Raw genomic sequence first — 22,782 nt, forward strand, 5'->3', positions numbered from 1 at the left:
AAAGTTTCTAAGAATTTTTCTCACGATATTATTATGAAGATGTGGGTATTAGATTTTCGGAAGCAAATAATAATAGTATTAATTTAAACTCTATATTTTAGGCGTATAGAAATCGACCATCGATAATCAACCGGCATTCGCGCGTTTATGCTGCGTATCGATAGCGGTTCCTGTATAATGTGGTAATAATATTATAATTCATAATAAGTACAGCTGACAATCGCGCATGAAAATGAAAACAAGTTTATACGAATTTCTAGTAAGTTGATTTTATTTATTTTTACGAAATCATATCTAAAAGACTAAAACGCACAACGCGACTATCGCGTTTAAAATAGTACCGGACCACGAGACCACTAGAACTCTGAGCTTGTTTCTTAGACGAATGGTGGGGACGAGAATGCGAGATGAACACGTTAACTATGACTGAGGCCGTCATCCAAGATAGTTGGTTAGGTAGGTATAATAATGCCTGCTCAGTCTTCTCAGTCCTCGTGCGTGAGTTGGGTGCAGGTTCATTCGTTAAGTAAAATATTATACATTAGTTTATTTTTTCGTGTGAAACAGTGCGCAGGCACGTTTGTGTCATTATGTTTGGCGGGCTTATTCGATGTTAGTGCATTTCATGTCGTTAGCCTTAATACATTAATATATTATCGTAAACGTTGTTATTATTAAAGGTACGCATATAACGATTGATCATTGACATGTAACAGTATACACTACGGTCGAAAATATGAAAGCTGACGTGAGTACAACTGCTGTGAATATAATATATAATTATAATAGGTACCTACTGGACTACTTAAAATTTAAGGGAGTTCAAATTTATTCGTATATGGAAACAAATCAATAATATTTTATATATTTATATGTTATAAAATAAAAATGTTTACACTAGATTGCGATGATCGGATTTAAGTGGCTTTTTAAAGAATTACCATTATGAATTTAGCTTAGTAAATTTAATATTTTTACTTAATAATAAAATAAATTAAAAATTAAGCTTTAAATATAAATGTCTTTATTATTTGTCAATTGAAAAAAATAAATAAATATCGGCTGTATATTTGTAAAAAAAGATACCTTTGGGTAAAAGAAGTGTATATTTAGGAGTAAGGGGATTTAAGTTTGTCATTTAAGAATGACAAAAGCAATATCTGAAATAATAATTAATTTAAAAAAAAATAGTATGCCAATTACTAGTATAGATAGCATCTATGTATTAAATCGGCTGAATTTGAATTGCTACCTATATGTTAGCCGCTTTGGTTTATTTACGACGAATCTACTATAAAAAATATTTATACGTATTATTATTTTTTTGGTAAGACAGTTAATGTTATGATTAAAACTAGGAATTTTTCAATATGGAGATTAATGTTTAGATATAACTATATTTTCACTTTTGGAGGTTACGGACAGACAGGTATAATATATAATTATAAGTACACACCTAAGAAGACAAAGTTCCATCAATAAAAATAATTATTATTATAAATGAATGAAACAATATTACTATAGGATGTCAAAAAGTAGTGAAATAATCTACGATTATTTAAGTGTATAAAATCGTTAACTAAATAATTAATTTTATCTTTTAATAAAATACTTTTACAGACTACATAACTAAATTATTTAAATTTGTTTATCTATTTATATATTTAAAATAAAGAAGACCTATTATTTTAATATTGATGCATACATGTATAAAAATAGTAAATATCTTACTACTTATCAGTTAGATTAAGTTGGAACTTATTTAGTTTGAAATAATAATTTTATGATTTATAATACAAGAAATTAAATAACATTGCAACATACGTGATTATACTATTTACATAATATAATCGTAAATTATTCATTAACTATCAAATATGTATTCCGCTAATAGCTATTAAAACTTATTAGAAGGTCATTTTAGTTGACTGTTTAGTATTTTTATTATATAAATACTGAACTACTATTTGGTATGTATAATTTAAAATATATTTTTTATAGAAATTATGAAGACAATTGTACAACGCATATCTTCATATTTATTGACTTAATACATTTTAAAATATCTAACTTACTGTTGTGTACAATTTACAAATGCCCTAGTAATTTTGTTATCTGGATCTGCAATTTAAGTAAAACTTAGAAAATTTAAAATTACATACTTATGACAAATTGATCTAATTATACATTATTTTATTAATTAAAAGTGTTTTTCTATTATTCAATAACCAACAATAGGGCTTAAAATTTATTTGGTAATATAAATGTATCTATATTATCTACACAATTAATTATTTAACAATACATGTTAGCTATACATCATAAAATTATAGCTGTACCTATTTGAATCCGTATTTAGATTATCCATTATCAGTTTTAAAAATGAACATTTTAATAGAAATAAAATAACCTAACACGCATATATCTTATATATATTTCATTTTATTTAAATAAAATATTGTTTTCGAAGGGTTGAATAATAGTTACTACATTAATTACGGGTCAAGTAGAGTTATTTAAATACTTACCTAATACAAATAAATACTACAATTTTTTTTTTGTATTTACTAGGTATTTAAAATCATTTATTTTCACATATGTTAGTTATCTTTCTGTATAAAAATATCCAGATGATATTAAAGTTAAAATTATGAATAATTTGATGGTGAAATTATTTAAAGACTAATATTATTTGTAAATAATGAAAAATGTGGAATTGTTTTTTAATAAAAACTTCTTAAAGTTAGTTGAATTCTGACTACTGAAGATTGAATGATGTAAATTTCTAGACAGATTAAGGGAAAAAATAACTGCAGCTTTATAGTCAAAATAATAGAAATTTTATTTTGGATGTGTATTCTCAAAATTCAGAGAAAATACTTATCAAATTTTTTTTTTTTATACAATAGTCATGTTATATTATAGAAAATAGCAATTCAAAAGTTAAAAATAAATATATTGTTAAATGGTAATATTTGTTAGGTACTCTTTCTTTTAATAAATACTTATCACTAAATTTTTAGAAAAAAATATTCGTACGTGATTATTATAAAAATTTTACTTTAAAATTTTAATATCAAATTTATGAATATTAAAAATACATAATATTAATATCGCTAACTTTCTATGGTCATATTAGAATTTGATTACATCCTCGATTACATCGAATTTAATTTAATTGATCATTTTACGATATTAAATGTATAAACAAGCAATTTTTTTAATTTACTTTAAATCATTAATTTGTTTAAATTTTAGTTCAAGAAAAATTAGTTTTTGTAATAGTTATTTATAAAACAACTTTTACAAAAAATATTAATAAATTCAGTTTAAAACGTGACTTTTATATAATATTGAGTTCAAGAGTTCATAAATGTACTTATTTAATACTAGAAGATGTATAATAGATCCTTATTAGTATGGGTTCATTAAACATAATTGGTTTTGGATTAATTCGTAATTATAGATAATTTAATATAAACCTACATTAAACTATTTCCAAAATTAAATTAAACCATGGATCCAGCAATTTGTCATCCTTATTATTATTTTAATCGAAATTGATCTCTAAATAACTATCTTAACCAATTAATATATATTAATGTTGTTTTGAAAAATATAATTAAAATTTTTGTTTTTATCAACATATTTAAAATGTATTTTTATAATGAATTAATATAAGTAAAATTATGAGTCCCATAAAATGAATTTGGTTAATGGAATTCTGACGTTTAAACATTAGACACATACTATAATTAAAATGAATGCACGTTGAATTCGCACAACGATCGATTTATTATAATTATTATTTTTTTAAAGTATAATACTTAGCTTATTCAATAAAAACTACAACACAATTATATAGTTTATAAATTTATCAATTTTTAGTTATTTTACGAGTACCTACGTTGTAATAGATATATTTTATAGCATACATACGAGCACGTACTTAAATAAAATAATGTTAATTTACTAATAATTCAATTATTTACATTTTATTCATTCATAGTTATAAAATATTTTGTGATTCGTTGTATTCAAATATTGAAAATATACAATTGATCTTGGTTTTTTGTACTAAAAGTCTGCATTGAAGAAAATATTCGTTTTCTAATTTACAGATGACAAGTGTGTTTAAAAATTTGTACAAAAATTATACACTGTCCTTCGGGACATTTAAAATTTTATTTTTTCAAAGTAGCCTGAACTGTGAAAGCGTAATATCAATTTTAAATAGTTTTTTAATTTTTAAGTTAAAATTAGTATCATAGCAGTCGTCGTCATACGTGTGGAAAATCTTTTTTTTCTTTTATTTTGTTTTTCTTCTAAATATACATTGAGTAAATGCAATGCAATTAGTTCGGGTTTTGGACACCTTCATTGAACCACGACTCGCGTCTATCGGGATGTCAAGGATTTACCTTTCGGTACACAACAACACAACTGCTTCCAAGCGACAATCTGATGGTGACCCTTAACCGAATCCAAATTTAATTAACCTTTTGCACGGCAAAATAACATAATATGTATAAAATTAAGTAAGGACGTTATCTATTCAATTTGTTAACGTATATTGCACTATTGTTTTAATCGCAATTATTCGTAGATTACAGTCTGACATTTAAATAAATCCATCATGCATACATTCCAGGGTTTGCTTATAATCCGCATTATAATTGTTTTGTAATAACGTTCCATGTGTAGATTATTAAAAGTACAATTTAGTAACCTGATTAAAATAGTGCAATATACGGTAATATAAATTGCTTTAATTTTTTTTTCAATTTAATATTTTAAAAAGTTAACTAAAATCCATACTTATTAATTAGTCGAATACATTCAAATACTTTTAGAAATAAGTACAATACTTTAAATAGTTTAAAATGTTTAAATACTATAATATTTTTAAATAAAAAAAAAAAATATATATATACATATGTAAGACATTAAATCTATGAAAAGTTAAAGAATTTACCAATAAGCTGCAATTTTGTTTATACCTACAAAATCTTTAGAGGGAGAATGATACCGACGTAATTTTATAATAATAATTTATATTTCTTTAATAACTTTAATAACTAAACAATTCTAACTTAAAAGTATAAATGTTTTTTTTTATAAATTGCAATTTTTACTTTTTTTTATTTTACCTTAATTCATATTTAAGATTAAAAATTTATTATAGGCCAGCATAATATGTAAAAGAAATACTAGTAATTACATAATATTCATTCTATGGTATTTAAATATCTATTAAAAATACATTAAGTAAGTGTTTTTAACGAGTATCATTTATTTGTTTCAAACAAAATAGTTTTTCTTAAATAACTTACTTTAATCAAAAGTTGTTAAATTTATATTATATAATAAGTAATTACATAAAATAAATTTATATATGTATGCATAAATACTCGATTTAATTAATCTATTTCGATAAATTAATAGTTATTAATTTATGTAGTAATTTCAATTTGAATTAGTTTTTTATATCTACAGTTCAATACAAAAAACTAAGATAAAATTATTCATAAACCTCATTGAAACTCATCCTTCAAACATTTATTTTTAAATTTCGATCTTTTAGTTGAAAAAAAATAAATACATAATGATATAAATTTATTTACTTATTTATTTTAAATGAAATATTGACTTAAATTTTGCAAATAAAACTTTAATTTTTTATATAATTAACAAATTGTGTTTTACATTATAATAACATCTCGTATTTTTTTATATACTAACACTGGTACTGTTGATGCAAAAGTGATAATATATTATTCGGCCTTAGACGATTAGAACACGTGACTGCCGAACCACTGAATACGAGTATAAAGTGAAAACATGTTGGTGAAGACGAAAATCGTTTCTACTTGTTTTTGAATATCTACCTACATCGCCATTATGCTTTCACGTAGTAATTTAAAAAAATGAAAATTTCGCTTATTTTATTCGATAATTTTGGTAACAATAATCTTACACGGCACTGTTATCAAAATACGTATTAGTACCTTTTTTTTGAATCACAGTTTATATTATCAAATGATTATAAAAACAATTTATTTTTTATGTTTAAACTGAAATTGGTATACGGGTTCCGTAGCTACGATACGCAAATGATGATTAGTATTTAGTGGGAAGTGGATTTCGTGGAAATTATTCTAAGTTGAGAGTACCGCTTGAGTTGTGCAATGTTGTATTATAATACCTATCACAATTTGATGCTTAATATTACTTTGTCTGGAGTATGACATAGTTTAATCAGCTCATATTAATAAGCGCTGGTGGCTAGTTAGACTATATGCATACATGTATACTAATTATTTCAAAATATTGTCTTGTAAAATTATTATTTAATATTGAGCCAATAGTAACCGTTTTAGGATTTAATGATTCAACAAAATGTGTACACTTCTTAAAGAGACATGACAATGTCTTGAGATTTTTCAACAGATAATTAATGCGAACGATGTAAAGATTGCTACATTAATTGTTACTATAACATTAGTGTTGTGTGATGTTGTCTAATATTATAATAATATGATGTACAATATAAACTATAAAGTATAAGTATAAATGCACAATGATACATAAATAACACGAATATAATATATATATATATGGATGTTTTGTGTGTGTTTTTTTTTTTTGAGGTACTTTAATATTAAAATTAACTATGGAAAACCTACATAGTATATTATTTTTTTTTATACTGCACATCATAACAATAATTAAAAAAATAAAGTTTATCTTTAAATGTTTAAAATATTTTTGCTCAATTGCTCATAAGGTTAAAAATTTAGTGTAACAATTACTGAAATAATACGATATTACGTAAACAATTAAGCACCTTCTACGTATTTGTCACATAATATAAAATATAACATGTCTAATGGAATGAAAAAATGTTGATGAATAATATTATACCATTAGAGTATTAAAATATAATATAATTGTTACAAAATTAAAAACAATAATAACTCAGACAAACGTAAAGAATTCGATTAGATCATGATTTCATTCGAACTAATTCTGATGAATGGGTGTCAGACTGGCGTGTAATAATAGGTGCTTATTATTACTTATAAGTTATAAGTTATAAACAATAGACATGAACCAAAAACAGATTTTTATTTCATATCAACTGCATTGACTATCGTGTTTACATGAATAATGCTTTGCATAGTACCAGCTAAAATTCTATATAACAGTAAACAACTATTATTTTGAATAGGTACATAGTTTAAACATTGTCTTCTTAGTTCTTAGGATGTCATCATACTAATTATTTTCTCTCTTTGATCAATGTGAAACATAAACAATTAAATTTGATTCTGCTGAATTATGTTGTTAGTTTTATAACGAATAGATCTGTTATCAAATTTAAAGTTAAGAACATTATCTATTTTTTTGTGTTTGTAAATTGGATTTTTACAATATATAAATTGTATACAAGTAATGAGTATATAAAATACTATAATTTAAAAATGCTCATATTTTGATTTTAAATTGAAATATTGCAAAAAAGGCCAAAGTACATGCACAGATAATATTTTCTAACTTCAAGATAGATAATAGGTTCACTAAAATATTAAATATAATAAAACAAAGTTAGTCCCGCTGAATGAAAATTCAAAGTATTATGCGTGAGTTAAAGAGAGAAAACAAATAATGCACTGACATCATGCTAATTACTTTTCCCTTATAGAATATTTATGCAATAAAAATTGATATCAAACATATTTCAACAGACAGAGGATAATACTATTGGATAGTGAGTAAAATAAAATTACGTATTGCTAAGCATTCGTATAGAAAAACGAAATTTATATAAATATTTCGCCTAAAGATACATGAATATTGTATTTAAAACATAATAATAACAAGTGGAATAGAGAATTAACTTCACATTATTACGTTACGAGTATTTTATAGGTTTATTTTTACAGTGGAATCGTAGTTTAATAATGAGTCAGCTTTTTATGTTTTCATTAATCGTGCGAATTTCTAGTTTTTTTTTTATATAGAAAAAAATTATACATTTATAAATTTAATCTATATAAAGAATCTTTTATATTATTATATCATGTATATTAAATATTAATGCTATATTATACCTAATTACTACTACTTAATGTACGAGTATTTTGTCAAAAATACTTCCTCTAATAATACGAGTATTAGCTATCATAACAGGTAATTTATCTGTTTTTGATTGTGATGGTACCAAATAATTTTCATTTTGAAAGAATTATCAAAATTATTATCTTTAAACCATGAAAAGTGAGTATGTGTCGTGCTTACATATTTTTCAAGTACAAACAAAATTATTATCTATAAAACAGTTTTATATTATGGCGTTTATAATGAAGGAAGTTGTTGGAAATTGTTTTGTTTATGCGACTTGAGCAATTAAGTATTTATTTTAATTGCCAAGCTTAGAATTTTTGTGATTCTTTTTTACACTATTATGCTAACGTTTTTAATCATGATAATATTTTTATAAATCGTTAGTTTTGATTTTTAACTTTTTAAGATCACATGTGGCTTTTAATAATTTTTCGTGAATAATATTAGTTAATATAAATTATAAATACATTTTATGGTTGATAATAACACATCGAAAGATCATCTGGTATTCAGCGTGTTACTCGTGGTCATTAATTAATTTTTTATTAGTTATTTAATATGTATTTTTTTTTTATTCCTATTTACTAGTCACTAGTAACTAGTGTATTTAAGTATATTAATTAACCTAATCAAAACTAAAGTGTAGATATACCTAAACTTTAAATTATGTATGTGTTTTTTTTTTATTTATATTGTACATTTTTAAAACCTGTACTATAAAAATAATAATTTTTGGTTAAAATTATTTTAAAATGTTAAGTTTACATGATTACTGACTGTTGTGTATGATTCAAACAGAAGAGTGCAACTTGCAGATTTAAATTCAAGTTTATTGGACCATATAGGTACACATCAATACGCTTTCACAAGGATTAAATAAAATAAAAATAACATGCCAAAAGAAAAACTTGATAAAACATAATAAATCTTACAATGAAAATATACACAAGACCTTGGAAATAAATTTAATATTTGAGTACAGCCGTAAGTATAGAGGTTTAACCTATGTACCGTGAGAACTGTGAATTAATAATAAACATAATGCTTCAGGCTTCATACAAGTAGGCATGTGTTGTATTGTATGTATAGTTGTCAATTTCATAATAAAAAAAGAATAAATATACTATATTACTATATTACTTAGCATGGGTATTTTTTAAATTTCGTGATTGTTACATTGTGCTTTTTAAAAATTAGAAACTTTTATGATAAAGATTTCAAAATAAAAATTACGATCACTTGTATAATGCAATACTTTTATGTGTACATCATTAAAATATAATAATTAACAAATATTTTCCTATAATGATTTTTTTTAAGTATCTTATAAAATATTACACAACCGTGCAAAAACTCTTAAATAAATCGTTGATTAATGATAATATACGTATAAGTATATAAATAGCTTAATAACAAGAGTACAACCAGTCTTAAAAAAAGTGGGGCTTATTATCAGACTAAAGAAATGATAGCCAAAACGAGATATTTATGCTTGGGTAATTTAAATACATCTAATAAGTTTAATATCTGTAAGTTAGAGAAATAAACATCATTGAAATATAAACTAATACATATGATATAGACTAGATATTTAAATGAAATATAATATTTTTAGCTGACTAAACGCTTGTATAAATATTGTTTGTTAGGCATTTGGGCATTTGTGATCGGATACAAAAAATAGAAAAAAAAATATTAGTATTAGTCTAGTACTCTAGTGTGTCTGTACAATTATACTGTATGCAGTATTTAAAAAAAAAAAAAACTACACTCTTAGCTGAAATACAGTAGTTAGTGAATAATTGAAGTGATGAACTAATATTTAGAGTTTAAAATATACATTAAGTACGTAGTTGTTGATTTTTTTGTGTCAATAATATTATTATAGGCATATTTAATGTTATAGGTACCTATTCATAAATTGTATGTAAAATATAACTAAAATATATAATAATGTTTTTTGAAATATCAAATAAAATTTAAATAATTTAATTATTTATAAAATGAGGAATAATATTATAATAATAACTGTTTTTAAATGTTTGTAAAAATAAACTGTTAATCTAATAATTTATCATTTACAAACATCTATTTTTGTGTATGATTTTTTTTTTTTTTTCAATATCATGTCATTTAGTTATGATATGTATATGTGTTACATTTTTTTGCGTGGCACATGTGACTCATACAAAAATATCGTCTAGAAAGCTATATAGCACGTGAGAAAAATATTAAGCTATCATTAAATATCCTCTACAAGTAACTGAATGGGGCTTTACAAATATGTAAAACCTTAAATTGCGAATGTTTAATTTTTTCCCACAATTATTTTATGTAGGTATACTTGCAAACGTCAAGAAGAACGTTTTAAACGATAATTTGACAATATCGGTTTAAACGTTTGCAATGACGTCATTACATATTTGACTAACTGTTGTTTGATAAAAATAATAATAATAAAAAAATAAGTTCAACGTTTGAACATTTTCCGTGCATAATTTAAAATAAATAATTTTATGCAATACCCATAATAATGTACAAATAATACCAATAAATATGCATATGAATCGTTTTAGTTTACGATTACAAATTATTGAAATATACATATTTATTTGTAGGCATTTATTGTGATTGTACGATACACCAATATTTGGCTGCTACAAATTTTTATAATATGTATTTGTCTATGGTCTATTATGATTCATGAGTCATGAAAACACTTAAAATACGATTGATGTTGGGGAAATCTAAGATAGTTACTATCTTTTTTTTAACAAACGTTACGGTATCATATATTATTTGTTTTAGATGCACACAAACATACACATTAATTCGATTTCTATAAGAAGTAAATCATTACGATAATTTAACTTGACCGTTTTTTAGGTCCGAGACACTATAGTATATATTATATAGTACGTATATACCTATTATGTTATTATACAACTCTAAAGAAATATTACTCAAATGTACATGGCATATTATTTTGACGATATAGGTAATGATACAAAATTTTTTCTCGTTTTGCAATAAAAAAAAAAATAAATATCTATTCAAATCATCATAACCAATACTTATTGTCAACATCCGATTTACAAGCGCTATTAGTGGTCAACATAACTGCAAAATATTTTATCTAAAATAACTTATTCGTCGCAATATAAGTATCTCATAATATTTTATAGAAGGTATTTGTATTCTACAATTTTGTTATTAATACGATTATGAACGTGTGACTACAATTTTACACCAACAAATAAACTAACATTTCTATCTTAGACATTCCGGCCCTAATGAATAATACATATGCGAATCACTTTTCATTATCATTTTATTTTTTTTGTTAAATACGTTTGTCTCCTTTCTCCGTGTGCTTACACTACATCTGATGCAACAAAAATAATATTTTAGCGCATACGTTTAAATGACACATAAGAATTTCATATAGTTATTATGAAGTAATTAAGGAGCGTGCAGAAATGTTATCCTCCGTTGAATCTTATGTTTATTCTTTTGCTTAAGTTCTCGTTTCATGTGATTTCATCACAGTTTTGAGAATGTCTTATTAGGGACTTTATTATTATATTACTACTTTATATTGTTTGTTTTTGAATAATAGATCAATGAATGGAAATAATAAAATACTGATTTGAAAATAATTTTCTTAGCATACTAAACTGTAGTGTAGGTACCTATCTATGAATAATATTTGATTTTTTATTTTTTGTTTGAATAGATTGGAATATATTTTATTATCACAATATACATTTTGTTCGAGACGTGGACAGCTGCTATTGACATTCCGTATGAAGATCTTAACAATCCATATAAGTAAGAAACTATTTTTGCATGGATAGTGAATTTAAATAGTATTTAACAAGTAGTTTAGATATGAACAGTAATATTAATTAATTAATTTGTTTTAACTATAATTTACCGTGTTGAGTTTTCAATTTCAGAAAATATTAATATTATCGTCGTCTTGTCAGAAACTCTGAACTTTAGAACAAATTAGTATGTGTGTTCCGATAAAAATATTTCATTTATAATTGCAACTAATCTTAAATAAATCCGTTAGTTTATTTATATCTATTAAAAAAATAAAAAAAATAAAAAAAAATAAAGAAATAAGTAGACATCATAAAGACAAATGTTATTTACGTAATAAAATTAGTATGATAATATTAGTTTTGTTTTTGAAAATAGAGTAATAGCAATAAATTTATTATTACGCAAAATGTAATTTACCTATTGTTAATTCGCATAAAAAATAATAATATCATTATTACTAAATTAATGTAATAAGATACATAAATCTTAAAAATATATTTTATTGTTACTTAATTTTTAATGTAATATTATATAATTTAATCCCTAATTGAATAATGGTTAATAGTTAATTCTAAATATTTATAAGTGTTATATGGAAGGTTCTACTAGAACGTAATACCTTATTCATTATAGTATAGATACCTCACTAACCTACCTTTGGGAAGCTTATAATTTTATTACGTTCTGAATGTTTTAGTTATTATTATTAATCCGTCCAAGCAAAATAACTGTGATAATCTATGAAGTTATAACTTATACATTATTATTTTTTTTATGTCACATAAGAAAAAAAAGATTAAACGGTGTATTTTATTTATTTACGTTTAATAATAACAATGTGAATGACTTATAAGTTATAACTTAATATGTTTGTAAAAACTATTACCTTAATTCCATTATTAATTATATTTCATTAATAAGTTTTCGTTTGTTAAATCTTTAATTTTAATTATAATTTAAGTATAAAATGTACCTAATATATTTTAAAATGTTATTTACAGTAGTCGCCGTTTATTGGATTCGCGGTTAATGTATATTTAGTACTTACGCTTAGAACAAATTTGGCTATTACATTTACTAAACTGGTTAATTAGTTAATAGGGGTATACTTGTACAATTTTTAGTCCGTTTTCCTGATTTTATAGCATATATTTCAACGATTTATTTAATTTATTTTCTTGTCATTTTATTAAAAAATATTAATTTTTTTATTCACGAAACAACATTAGTGGAAATAAAACATTTTATAGTTAAATCGTATTAAATTTCCATGTTTTTTCTTTGCGTATTACAACATTTATTTTAAATACATAATACTGAATATTTTTGGTGTACCTATAGATAAATTAAATTTATTAGTTACAATGCATACGTATAATATATATTTATCCTTGGACTTATCGCTTTATTGACTTAATATTTTTTAATAACATCAATTCAAATTTTATAATAATTGTACATTAATTACGTCTCAACTGTTAAATACTAAGTGTGATTAAAACAAGTTTAAGAAAGTTTCAATTATACAGCCCACATAGTTCAAAAGACCCTTGCAATTTTAATTTATAGTATCTATTGCAGCTCACATAAATATGATAATATATACATTGAAAGTGCATTACATTCATATTTGATGTTGTGCGTAGGTTTTCACACATTTCAGTAGGTACAAAAATAATCGTTGTATTACGCATCGGTTTTTTATTATAATAACACGTTTACATAATAAAATTATGATAAGATAATCGATTAAATATCGGATTCAAATCTTGAGTAGACGAAACACAGCAGAGATCTATTGTTTTCTCTACCAATTGTTATCCCACGTGCAAGTCATCATGTCTAAGAAACCACGTTTTGTGTTTCAAAAACTGCGAGGTCAACATTTGGTAGACAACCTATTACAGAGTTTAAGTGTGTAGGTACCTGCCTTTATTTATTATTGTTTTTAGCGTATTGTTTAACTGTGTACACACTACACCGTGTACTGTAGATGCTGTCCGTACAGCCGTCCGTAATAGTTAATTGTACGCGGATCGCGTGCTTACTCGTCGTATCTGCGTGTGTTTTGAAAGTTACTGATTCGTGTGGCGTGAAAAAACCATCTCATTTGTACGTTCGATACCAACGTTATTGTTACTTCAAAGTCCACATATTAATACTGTACCTATAATCCGCTCATAACAGACGTCAACACACACACACACACACACATTAATAAGTCGCAGTGAAACTTGTCTCCGATATTGACTTCGAAACGTTCTCATATGTACGTATTTTTCGTGTACGAACGCAGTCATATTGATTTTTGCGATCTCAAAACTGATTGTTCACTTATCGAAATGTGAAATTCGGTCGGAACCGTACAACCGAAATCCGGCTCGTCCAACACGCCGTTGACATTAAAAAAAAAAAAAAAAAAAATCAATAACTTTCTCGACGAATCGATTTTCATTTATTTATTTATGTTTTATTATTTTTTTTATTCTATTTATTATGTTATACAGTCTTGCGACCGGCGAACTCCGATCTCGGGGGGGTCGATCGGTGATCAAAATTCAATAATTGCGTCACGTTGGTATTGTTTTCAGGTTATGTCTACCGCAGTCCAGTTGCGCGGGAGTAGACCAGAAAGTGGCCGCGTCCGAGGCGGAGAACGGCAGCGACGGCCTAGGCGGACTGCGGCGAAACTGCCTGTGCGACGACCAATGCGGCGAGTACGGCGACTGTTGTACCGACTCGGCGCACTTCGACCCGGTGGAACAGCAGAGCGCCGCCGCCCGGTACAGTTGCTTGCTCACCGACGTGTTGAGCGGCGCGTACGTGGTGGACAGGTGTCCGGTCGCGTGGACGAACGCGCGGGTGCGGGACGCGTGCCAGGCGCCCGACACGGATCGGGACGGCATGCTCGGCAATCCGGTGACCAGCCGGACGACGGGACGCGCGTACCGTAATCGGTTTTGCGCGGCGTGCAACAATGACGCGGCCGACCCGATGCTCTGGGACACGCGCATCGTTTGTGACGCGCTCGTCGGCGTGGCCGCGGGCGCCGAACAAACGGTGCTCGACACGCTCGAGTACAACGCGACCGACGGCCGGTGGGTGGTCAAGTACGACGGAAACGCGTACGGATGCAACCTGATAGTAGTGCCGCCGGCCCGGACCCGCACCCGTCCGTGTCTACCGAACGCCGTGGTCACGTGTCACCCACGGTGGCCGAACGACGAGATCCGGTCCAACTGCGAGGCGTACACCACGGTGGTGTACAACGGCGAACAGCCGTACAAGAACATACACTGCGCCATATGCAACCACGTGCTGGTCCAGAACGTTTCGTGTCAGGTGTCCGACGTTCACCTGAGGTTTCCCGACCAGTTCGCCGTGCGCAGTTTCACCGCGCTGTTCGTCGCGCAACCCGGCCACCGCGAGTGCCGCGGTCCCGACAAGTTCTACGACCCGTTCGGCAAGACGTGCCGGTCGCTCCGGACGTCGGTGGCCGACGGCGGCGACGGCGTGCCGCTCAACTGTTCCGTGGTGGCCATGTACCCGGCGCCGCCCCCGGACTGGCGACCGGCCGACGCCAACGTCGAGTACGTGACGCTGGACAACGGCACGATGGCCGTGTGCATGGACGCCTCCACCGCCGAACGGACCGCCGGCGGCGTGACGCTCAAGTACGTGGTGCTCACTTACGTGGGCCTCGGCGTGTCCGCGGTCCTGCTGATCGTGCACCTGGCCGTGTTCGCCGTCTTGCCCGAGATGAAGAACCTGTCCGGCAAGAACCTCGCGTCCTTTTGCGTGTCGCTCGTGTGCTCGTACGCGTCCTTCGTCGCCGGCAATTGGCTTACCGGTCCCGCGTGCTACGCCGGCGCCGCCGTCACCTATTACGCGTTCCTCACGTCGTTCGCGTGGATGTTGGTGATGAGCTTCGACTGCTGGCGCACGCTGCGCCTGGCCACCGTCGAGCTGCGCGTCACCAGCGGCCGGCAGACGAAAAAGTTCCTCGTCTACTCGGCCGTCTGCTGGCTGGTGCCGGCCATGATGACGTTCGTGGCGGTGGCCGCGGACGCCGTGCCCGCCGTGCCCGACGAGGCCCGTCCCCGGTTCGGCGCCGACCAGTGCTGGTTCGGCAGCAAGACGGCGCTGCTTATGTTCTTCGCCGGCCCGCTGACGGTCGTCATGCTCGTCAATTTCGTGCTGTTCGGCTGGACCGCGTACATGATCCACTCGAGCCGGGCCACCGTCCGGCACGTCAACACGCGGCACGTGCGCCGCGACTTCCGCATGTACTGCCGGCTGGCCGTGCTCATGGGCCTCACGTGGACCACCGGCATAGTGGCCAGCTACACGGACGCCGCGTACATGTGGATGCTGTTCGTGGCCCTCAACACGTTCCAGGGCCTGTTCGTGTTCGTCGCGTTCACGTGCCGGCGCCGCATACTGGACTCGATTGTCCGCGGCGTCGGCGCCGGCAACCTCGGTCTCGGCCAACCGGCCAATGAGAAGTCCAAGGACGGCCAAAGGAACTACCGCGGCCCGGCTCCGATGTCGTTTTCCTGGCCGTCCAGCGACAACGACGTGCCACTCAGCAGTTCGGAGAAAACGACCGACACGCTCTACTGATCCGGCATTTGTCTCGCGCGTTCGATTTTATTGCACCGGACACGAATCAAAACACAATTCGAAGACTGAACGATGATTGACCGTCGGCAGATGATGATGATGACTACAAAAATATTTCATGTTTGCACAGACACTCCGATCGCCGACGGCAGGACGCGCTAATCCTCTCGAGATCTTTATTTTTTTTTTACATTTTTTCGATTTTTGAACTTTTCCTATGTCATTTAAGTTTACCTGAGCACGTGTCTTTGACGATTCTATGTATACGACTCTACTATATTATGTATTCTTTTGTACGCGCATATTATTGTATTTATGTTCGTTTTTATATTTATAGGTTTACGAAGTAAATTACGTATAAATAATAAAAGTGCACTTCAATTTTGTATACATATTTATACTACTTAATAAAATTTAGGTATACAATATACATGTTAAATTGAAATGTTTAATTATAGACGTACGTTATGAATTATAATTAATTTCAGGTGCATGTTACGATTATAATTAAATCACGTGGTTTGTACAGTTTATTATCTATCATCATTTTGATAATTAAAATATCGTTGACGTAGAATGACTTTTATTTTATTTGTTTGGACTATTTCGAATCGTGGTTAATTGTTCTTCCATATTTTTCAAATACACGTCTACAAGAGTTTGTTAAGTATTGTATTTTTATCATTTAAACATTATAGGTTGATGGAGTACGATGTCATACCTCGACGGATTCGACGGATCGCAATGGAACAGCCAACTTGTTGTTTTCTCATTTGATCATCGTTTAATTATGTTCAAGACAGCATTCAGAGGTATTTACGTTAATATAAACGTATTAAGTATTTATTATTGAGTAACTAAAATCTGTTATTTGATTATAAAAATCTAGTAATGTTTCTTGTTATTATAGGCTGTCTAAAAAAAATAATTAGTCTATATAGGTACAAAGTATATAATATTATAATATTATAAATAATAAATTTATAAAATTATGAAAAAGCCAAACTCGTTTATAATAAATTTAATAGATTGGTTATTGTTTATCAAATCATTGGTATAAATGGTTTAACACTACATAAATAAATAACCGTAAATTATAAAATTCAAATAATGATTATAAGATCATAATTATTGAATAATGTCATAATATCGGAAGTATACCTATATAATCTATTAGTGTAATATTATTATTACAAATGTATAATATATTTTATTTTCTCATGTTTCACACCGATTTTGGTGCATGTAATAATATTTAAATGTTAGAATGTGGTACGTGTCTTATTTTTATTTTTATTTATCTAAACACAGATGAGTTGGGAGGTGAAAGTTAGTGTATATTATAGATAGGACGCGATGTACTAAAATGAATTCTTACGTAATAATAATAATAATAATAATTATGCCTACATACCAACGATGAAAACGGTGAGTGGCTTGTGTGTGTGTGTGTGTGTGTGTGTGAGTGTGTACATGCAAGGAAGCGTATCGTGGCGCCTGACGTGCAGGATTAAATTATTTTAATATTATTATATTATATTTTGGTACGTACTCATATGATTTTTTTTTTTTTAATTAACCGCGTTAAGTATGAAATCAACAGAGAAACGCATAAGACTGGATAACGTTGTGGTATATACATTATTATTATTATTAGGTCGTTTTGCATGGTGGTAAGTAGTGCAACGGAACATTCGGCAGTGGAGTGAAAACAAATATCGCACAGAATTTGCATTGTAGGTATGAAAAACGTGTAATTTTTTGTTTTCAAAAATTATTTTGTGTGAAGTTAGAACTCTATACACAGCATTTTTAAACCCAAAAATTATTAAATATTTATTTATGTCACGATGTGTACGCTAAATATAGTTGAGTTGTAAGAGTTGAATAAAAATTGCATACATAATATATTAAAGAGCATGGTATATTTTTAAATTGTACTAACAGCTTCATCAAAATTAAAAAAAAAAAATGTACCAAAAGTTTACAAGGAAATACCAATAATCAAATCAAAATTAATAGATTATAGTTTACTCACTAACCCGCTTGTTGAGTGGGCCAACTTTATGCATTTTTTAAAACCCACTTATTCTTCAACATACATATGTATATATGAATATTGAACTTATTATATGACTTCAAAATAATATGATTAAATAAAAAAAGTCAATCGGAATACTTCACTTCGATCAAACACTAATAACAAAATTTTATAATATTGCACTATAACTAAGTAAAAATATAGATTTAACTAAAAATTAATAATACATTAACTTATAGCCTATATATATGTATAGGTACCAACTTGGCCATTAACAACGATTAGAATGATTTTAGTTATAAAAAACTTAACTATATAGTATTAGCGTCGAGGTTGAAGAGATTGAATAAGGGTTGGGTGATGAGAATTTAATATAGTAGAAGGAAAAGAGCATGTGTTTATTGAAAGGTCTTACGATTTCAATTTCGACCGAAACATATAATATAAACTGCAATTAATACAGAATTTCTGTACGCAGGTATAAAAGGGAATCGATGTGCAGCAAACGTTTCCGGTTCAAAAGCAAAACATTTTCACACTGTTACAACGACTAGCACTGTAATCTGTATGGTGATTGTTGTCGGAACAGTAAGTTCTACAACAAATTCGGACGGACCGTTATTACCATTGGCAGTGCGTATAACGACCGGTATGACGGGTGTTATATGTACGGGCCACTGTGAAATCGCAAAAAAGCGCGTGCTGATGGTTGGCAAGTGTCCAATGGCACCCGCGGCGAATCTCTTAGCTGCGAAATCCGTGACAACTGCCAATGGATTGATGAAAATATGGTGTACTCGGTCTCGGTGACGTGCAGTGACTCGGGGACACGTGTACAAGTACGTCTGGCGTTAGGTTAGGTTAGGTCGTCTACTGGAAACCGCTGTTCCAGCGTTACGATTCCAATGAAATCTTGGTTGAAAGGTGACATTCACATTGAAGATGGCCAACGCCTGGTCTTACAAAAACAACCGGTGGTTCTATTTAGAATTCAATTAATGGATGTAACTCGAGTGTGACCATCCGCTCCAGTCCCCGGACAAAGAAGGAGTCGCGGCCGTCCTTATTGAAATTCGCTTCGTCTGTGGACGACTGTCCGGCCAACACGGCCGGTCGCAACCGTATCGGAACTGTACATCGCACACAGCGTTCGAATAACGATGCCGCGGTCGTCGAAAATGTGTCGCCCGAAAAGTTCCGGAACCTCGAATGCGCTCGACGTAACGACTTGACCGCCGACCGAATACCGCACGAACCAAAGGTCGTAATGGAGTCGTAATGAAATCGCGATGGAACATTTATCTCACGCCAATCGACTTTGCGATCTAGACGAGATTTACGACGACTTGCTCATCAAAGCCAAATGCAAAAATGACGTGGACCGGGACGAGCCGTGATATTCGGCGAAGGCGAGTGTGATGACGGGACATACTGAACGAAAAAACGGGGCGTACGCGCACGCGTCTACCTCAGAACGGTCGACCGCTAGACGGCCGCGGCCACGGCTGCCAGCACTTGATTGCGGTCGTGTGTCGGCCGCCGCACTGGTCGCGCGTCTCACGCTGTTCTCGCGCGGTGAATTTCGCGCAAGCGCTGAGCCCGAAAAAAACCTGTCCAGTCTGTCCGCGTGCTGGCCGTCGGGCTACGCTGGCGCTCAGTCCGCGGGATCGCGAGTCGAACTACCGCGTTTGGTGTCCGCAGTTCGGTTTTCCGGCCACTTTCGCGTGTGGACGTTAGTTTTGTCGACTGGCGTACGTGGTTTGTCCTACGCGCGCGTCCACAACGGAACTCCGATTGGTCAGTGGACGGTGTCACGTCCGGTTCGTCGTCGGTTCGTTGTTTGCGTGGCTGGCTCGCGCTTGCCGCACTGTCCGCACCAATACAGCGTTGCAGTTGCAAGCCGCTGGCGCGTTGTTCTTGTTCTCGGCCGGAACCGCGATCGCCGTCAACTATACGCGTGCAATTCTTTGATTGTCATCTGGCTGCTCGCCGAGTCCAAAAAACGGGATAGCGTGGCCGTCGAAAACACGAACGCGACCTTTGTTGACCAGACGCACTCAAACCACGTGTTTTATTTGCGAATGTCGGCGACGTGTCAAGACTGTCGTGGGTGTTCGGACCGATTAGCGAGATCACCAACAGCGATATCGTTTGAAAACTCGGCATGGCTTCAAGCTCCTCCCTACACGGCGCTTTCATTTTCATCGTTTTCGATTGCAATCGGATTTCCTTGCAGAAGACATTTGTGACTTACACACCCATTACCGTGTCATTAAGAACTGTTTAGGTCGTCCGATGTTTCACCGCAGTGCCGTCGACGTACCTATTATTGTTATTCGCCACTATTGCGCGGTGTCAAGAGAAAAATTATTGTAAATCGAAAATCACTTATTCCATCGGGCAATTATAAATTCCGCCAATTTATAGGAAGTCGATTTTTGGGTCGAATTTAAAACATGTAAATTCCACCGGTACGTATTTTTGACCTGAAAACGTGTTAACTCCGCCAATGGTTAAATAAGTAACTACTAACTATAGTGATCATTTATTAATTATTATATACATTTTTTTAAATTTGTTTAAAAAAATGATATAAGTATCTAAATTTTAAGTATATAACCTATGTATAAATAAGAAATCTGTACATGAATTATGTACCTATTGTAACTTATTATCTTTATTATTATTATTGATTACTTTTTTTATTGTTATTTCGCCGTTTTTATTAATTTAATTTTATTTTATTTTTTCAACTAACTATAGTGTTCATTATTAATTATCATATTTTTTTTTTAAATTTGTATAAAAAAAATGATATAAGTATCTAAAAATTATATTATATTTAAATAAGAAATCTGTACATAAATTATGTACTTATATTATCTATTGTAACTTATTATTTTTATTATTATTATTGCTTACTATTGTTTTATTGTTATTGCGTGTTGAATAATTTTATATCATGCCTATACTGTAATACTAATTAATTTATCATAAATGTAAAAGGGTAAATCCCAAATATCTAAATAAAAATAAAAATGTACCGGTGGAATTTTAATTTTTTTCTCAGGAAAAAAAAGCAAATCGATAGAATTTACATGAAAAAAGGTTTAAAAATATCGCAATCGGTGGAATTTACATGTGCTCATATCATGGATGCAAAATTTTAAAACCGTTAGTCACAAGTCCATACTCTTCAGCTAAAGTACTTTTCGTTCCTACAAAAACATTTTGGTCTACGACTGTTTTCCATATAACTATTAACTGTGAAATATGAATTCATGTTTCAACGACTTGATTGTATGGTATTGAGCCCTGAATAAGTTAAAGTTACTCTGTGCGATACTAAATATTATTATCTATATTATACTCTCAATATTGTTATAGTTATCATTAAGGCTCAAATAATGTAATTTTTATTCTATAAAGCGATGATTTAAATTTTAGACATTTTTATTAAAATAGGTATTTTGTATGGCTAAAATGTTTGATGCACTATCGCCTACCTTTTCATGTAACTATTAATATGGTTTTCAAAAATTTTACAAAAAAAAACCCATATTTCATACGATATCTAAGTGAAGGAATAACTTTTGAATTTCGAAACTTCATTTACACCATTAGATTTGAATGTAGTTTCGTGTAATTAAGTGAATCGTTTAATACTTATTGTAGGAATTAGACAATTTAAATTATTATAAATAGAGTTTTAATCAAAAATATAAAGTTAATACTAAAATTAATTAAAATCATTTTTTAAATTTTTTTTAGGTATATTCAGTTAAAAAACATATTTATAAAATACCTTTGTAACATTTTATTTTTTAAATAGGTAGCTTAAATATTTTGTCGCCTTTCAAATTTTTCTGACTAGAGTAAATACTTCTTTTATACATACCTGGTTTAACGTGACCCTGGTACAATGTTATATTTGTTTTGACGTATAACCAAAAACATATTTAAAATCATCAAAAATCAACATTTTTTTACCTCTATTGCTTACAACAAATTTTGTTTTAAGAATTTTATAAATTGTTTGATAATTAGAACAGATACTGAATTGAAATATAAGAATTTAATATTTGTCAAATAATTATTGTGTGAGAATTATAAATAAACTATGATACAGTTTATGCTTCCTCTCATTATCAACGAATGAT

General features: G+C 30.6%; 2 protein-coding genes across 4 annotated transcripts; both read left to right on the forward strand.

The window, feature by feature from the left end:
* Positions 1-473: 473 nt before the first annotated feature.
* Positions 474-16,924, forward strand: LOC112598108. Its single transcript, XM_025344459.1, has 3 exons — positions 474-748; positions 11,864-11,958; positions 14,550-16,924. The coding sequence occupies exons 1-3, from the start codon at positions 737-739 to the stop codon at positions 16,579-16,581; spliced, it is 2,139 nt and encodes a 712-aa protein (XP_025200244.1). The 5' UTR covers positions 474-736; the 3' UTR covers positions 16,582-16,924.
* A 126-nt stretch (positions 16,925-17,050) lies between these two features.
* LOC112598109 lies at positions 17,051-21,233 on the forward strand. 3 transcript variants are annotated; one of them, XM_025344460.1, is made up of 2 exons: positions 17,051-17,393; positions 19,101-21,233. In XM_025344460.1, exon 2 carries the CDS (start codon positions 20,041-20,043, stop codon positions 20,869-20,871), a length of 831 nt encoding a protein of 276 aa, XP_025200245.1. In that variant the 5' UTR covers positions 17,051-17,393; positions 19,101-20,040; the 3' UTR covers positions 20,872-21,233. The 3 variants fall into 2 exon arrangements, with proteins under 3 accessions (XP_025200245.1, XP_025200247.1, XP_025200246.1); XM_025344461.1 differs by lacking the exon at positions 17,051-17,393 and adding an exon at positions 18,017-18,321.
* The last annotated feature ends 1,549 nt before the right edge of the window (positions 21,234-22,782 follow it).

The sequence above is a fragment of the Melanaphis sacchari genome, unplaced genomic scaffold (assembly GCF_002803265.2).
Source record: "Melanaphis sacchari strain LSU unplaced genomic scaffold, SCAv2.0 Contig45_pilon_pilon, whole genome shotgun sequence".
NCBI classification, from domain to species: domain Eukaryota; kingdom Metazoa; phylum Arthropoda; class Insecta; order Hemiptera; family Aphididae; genus Melanaphis; species Melanaphis sacchari.

What these genes read in the sequence shown, in the direction of transcription:
- LOC112598108 (XM_025344459.1), top strand. An exon ending in GATCTTAACAATCCATATAA is followed by an intron (nt 11,959 to 14,549) that starts GTAAGAAACTAT and finishes TATTGTTTTCAG; the next exon opens with GTTATGTCTACCGCAGTCCA.
- LOC112598109 (XM_025344460.1), top strand. Translation starts at nt 20,041, where the DNA reads ATGACGGGACATACTGAACGAAAAAACGGGGCGTACGCGCACGCGTCT.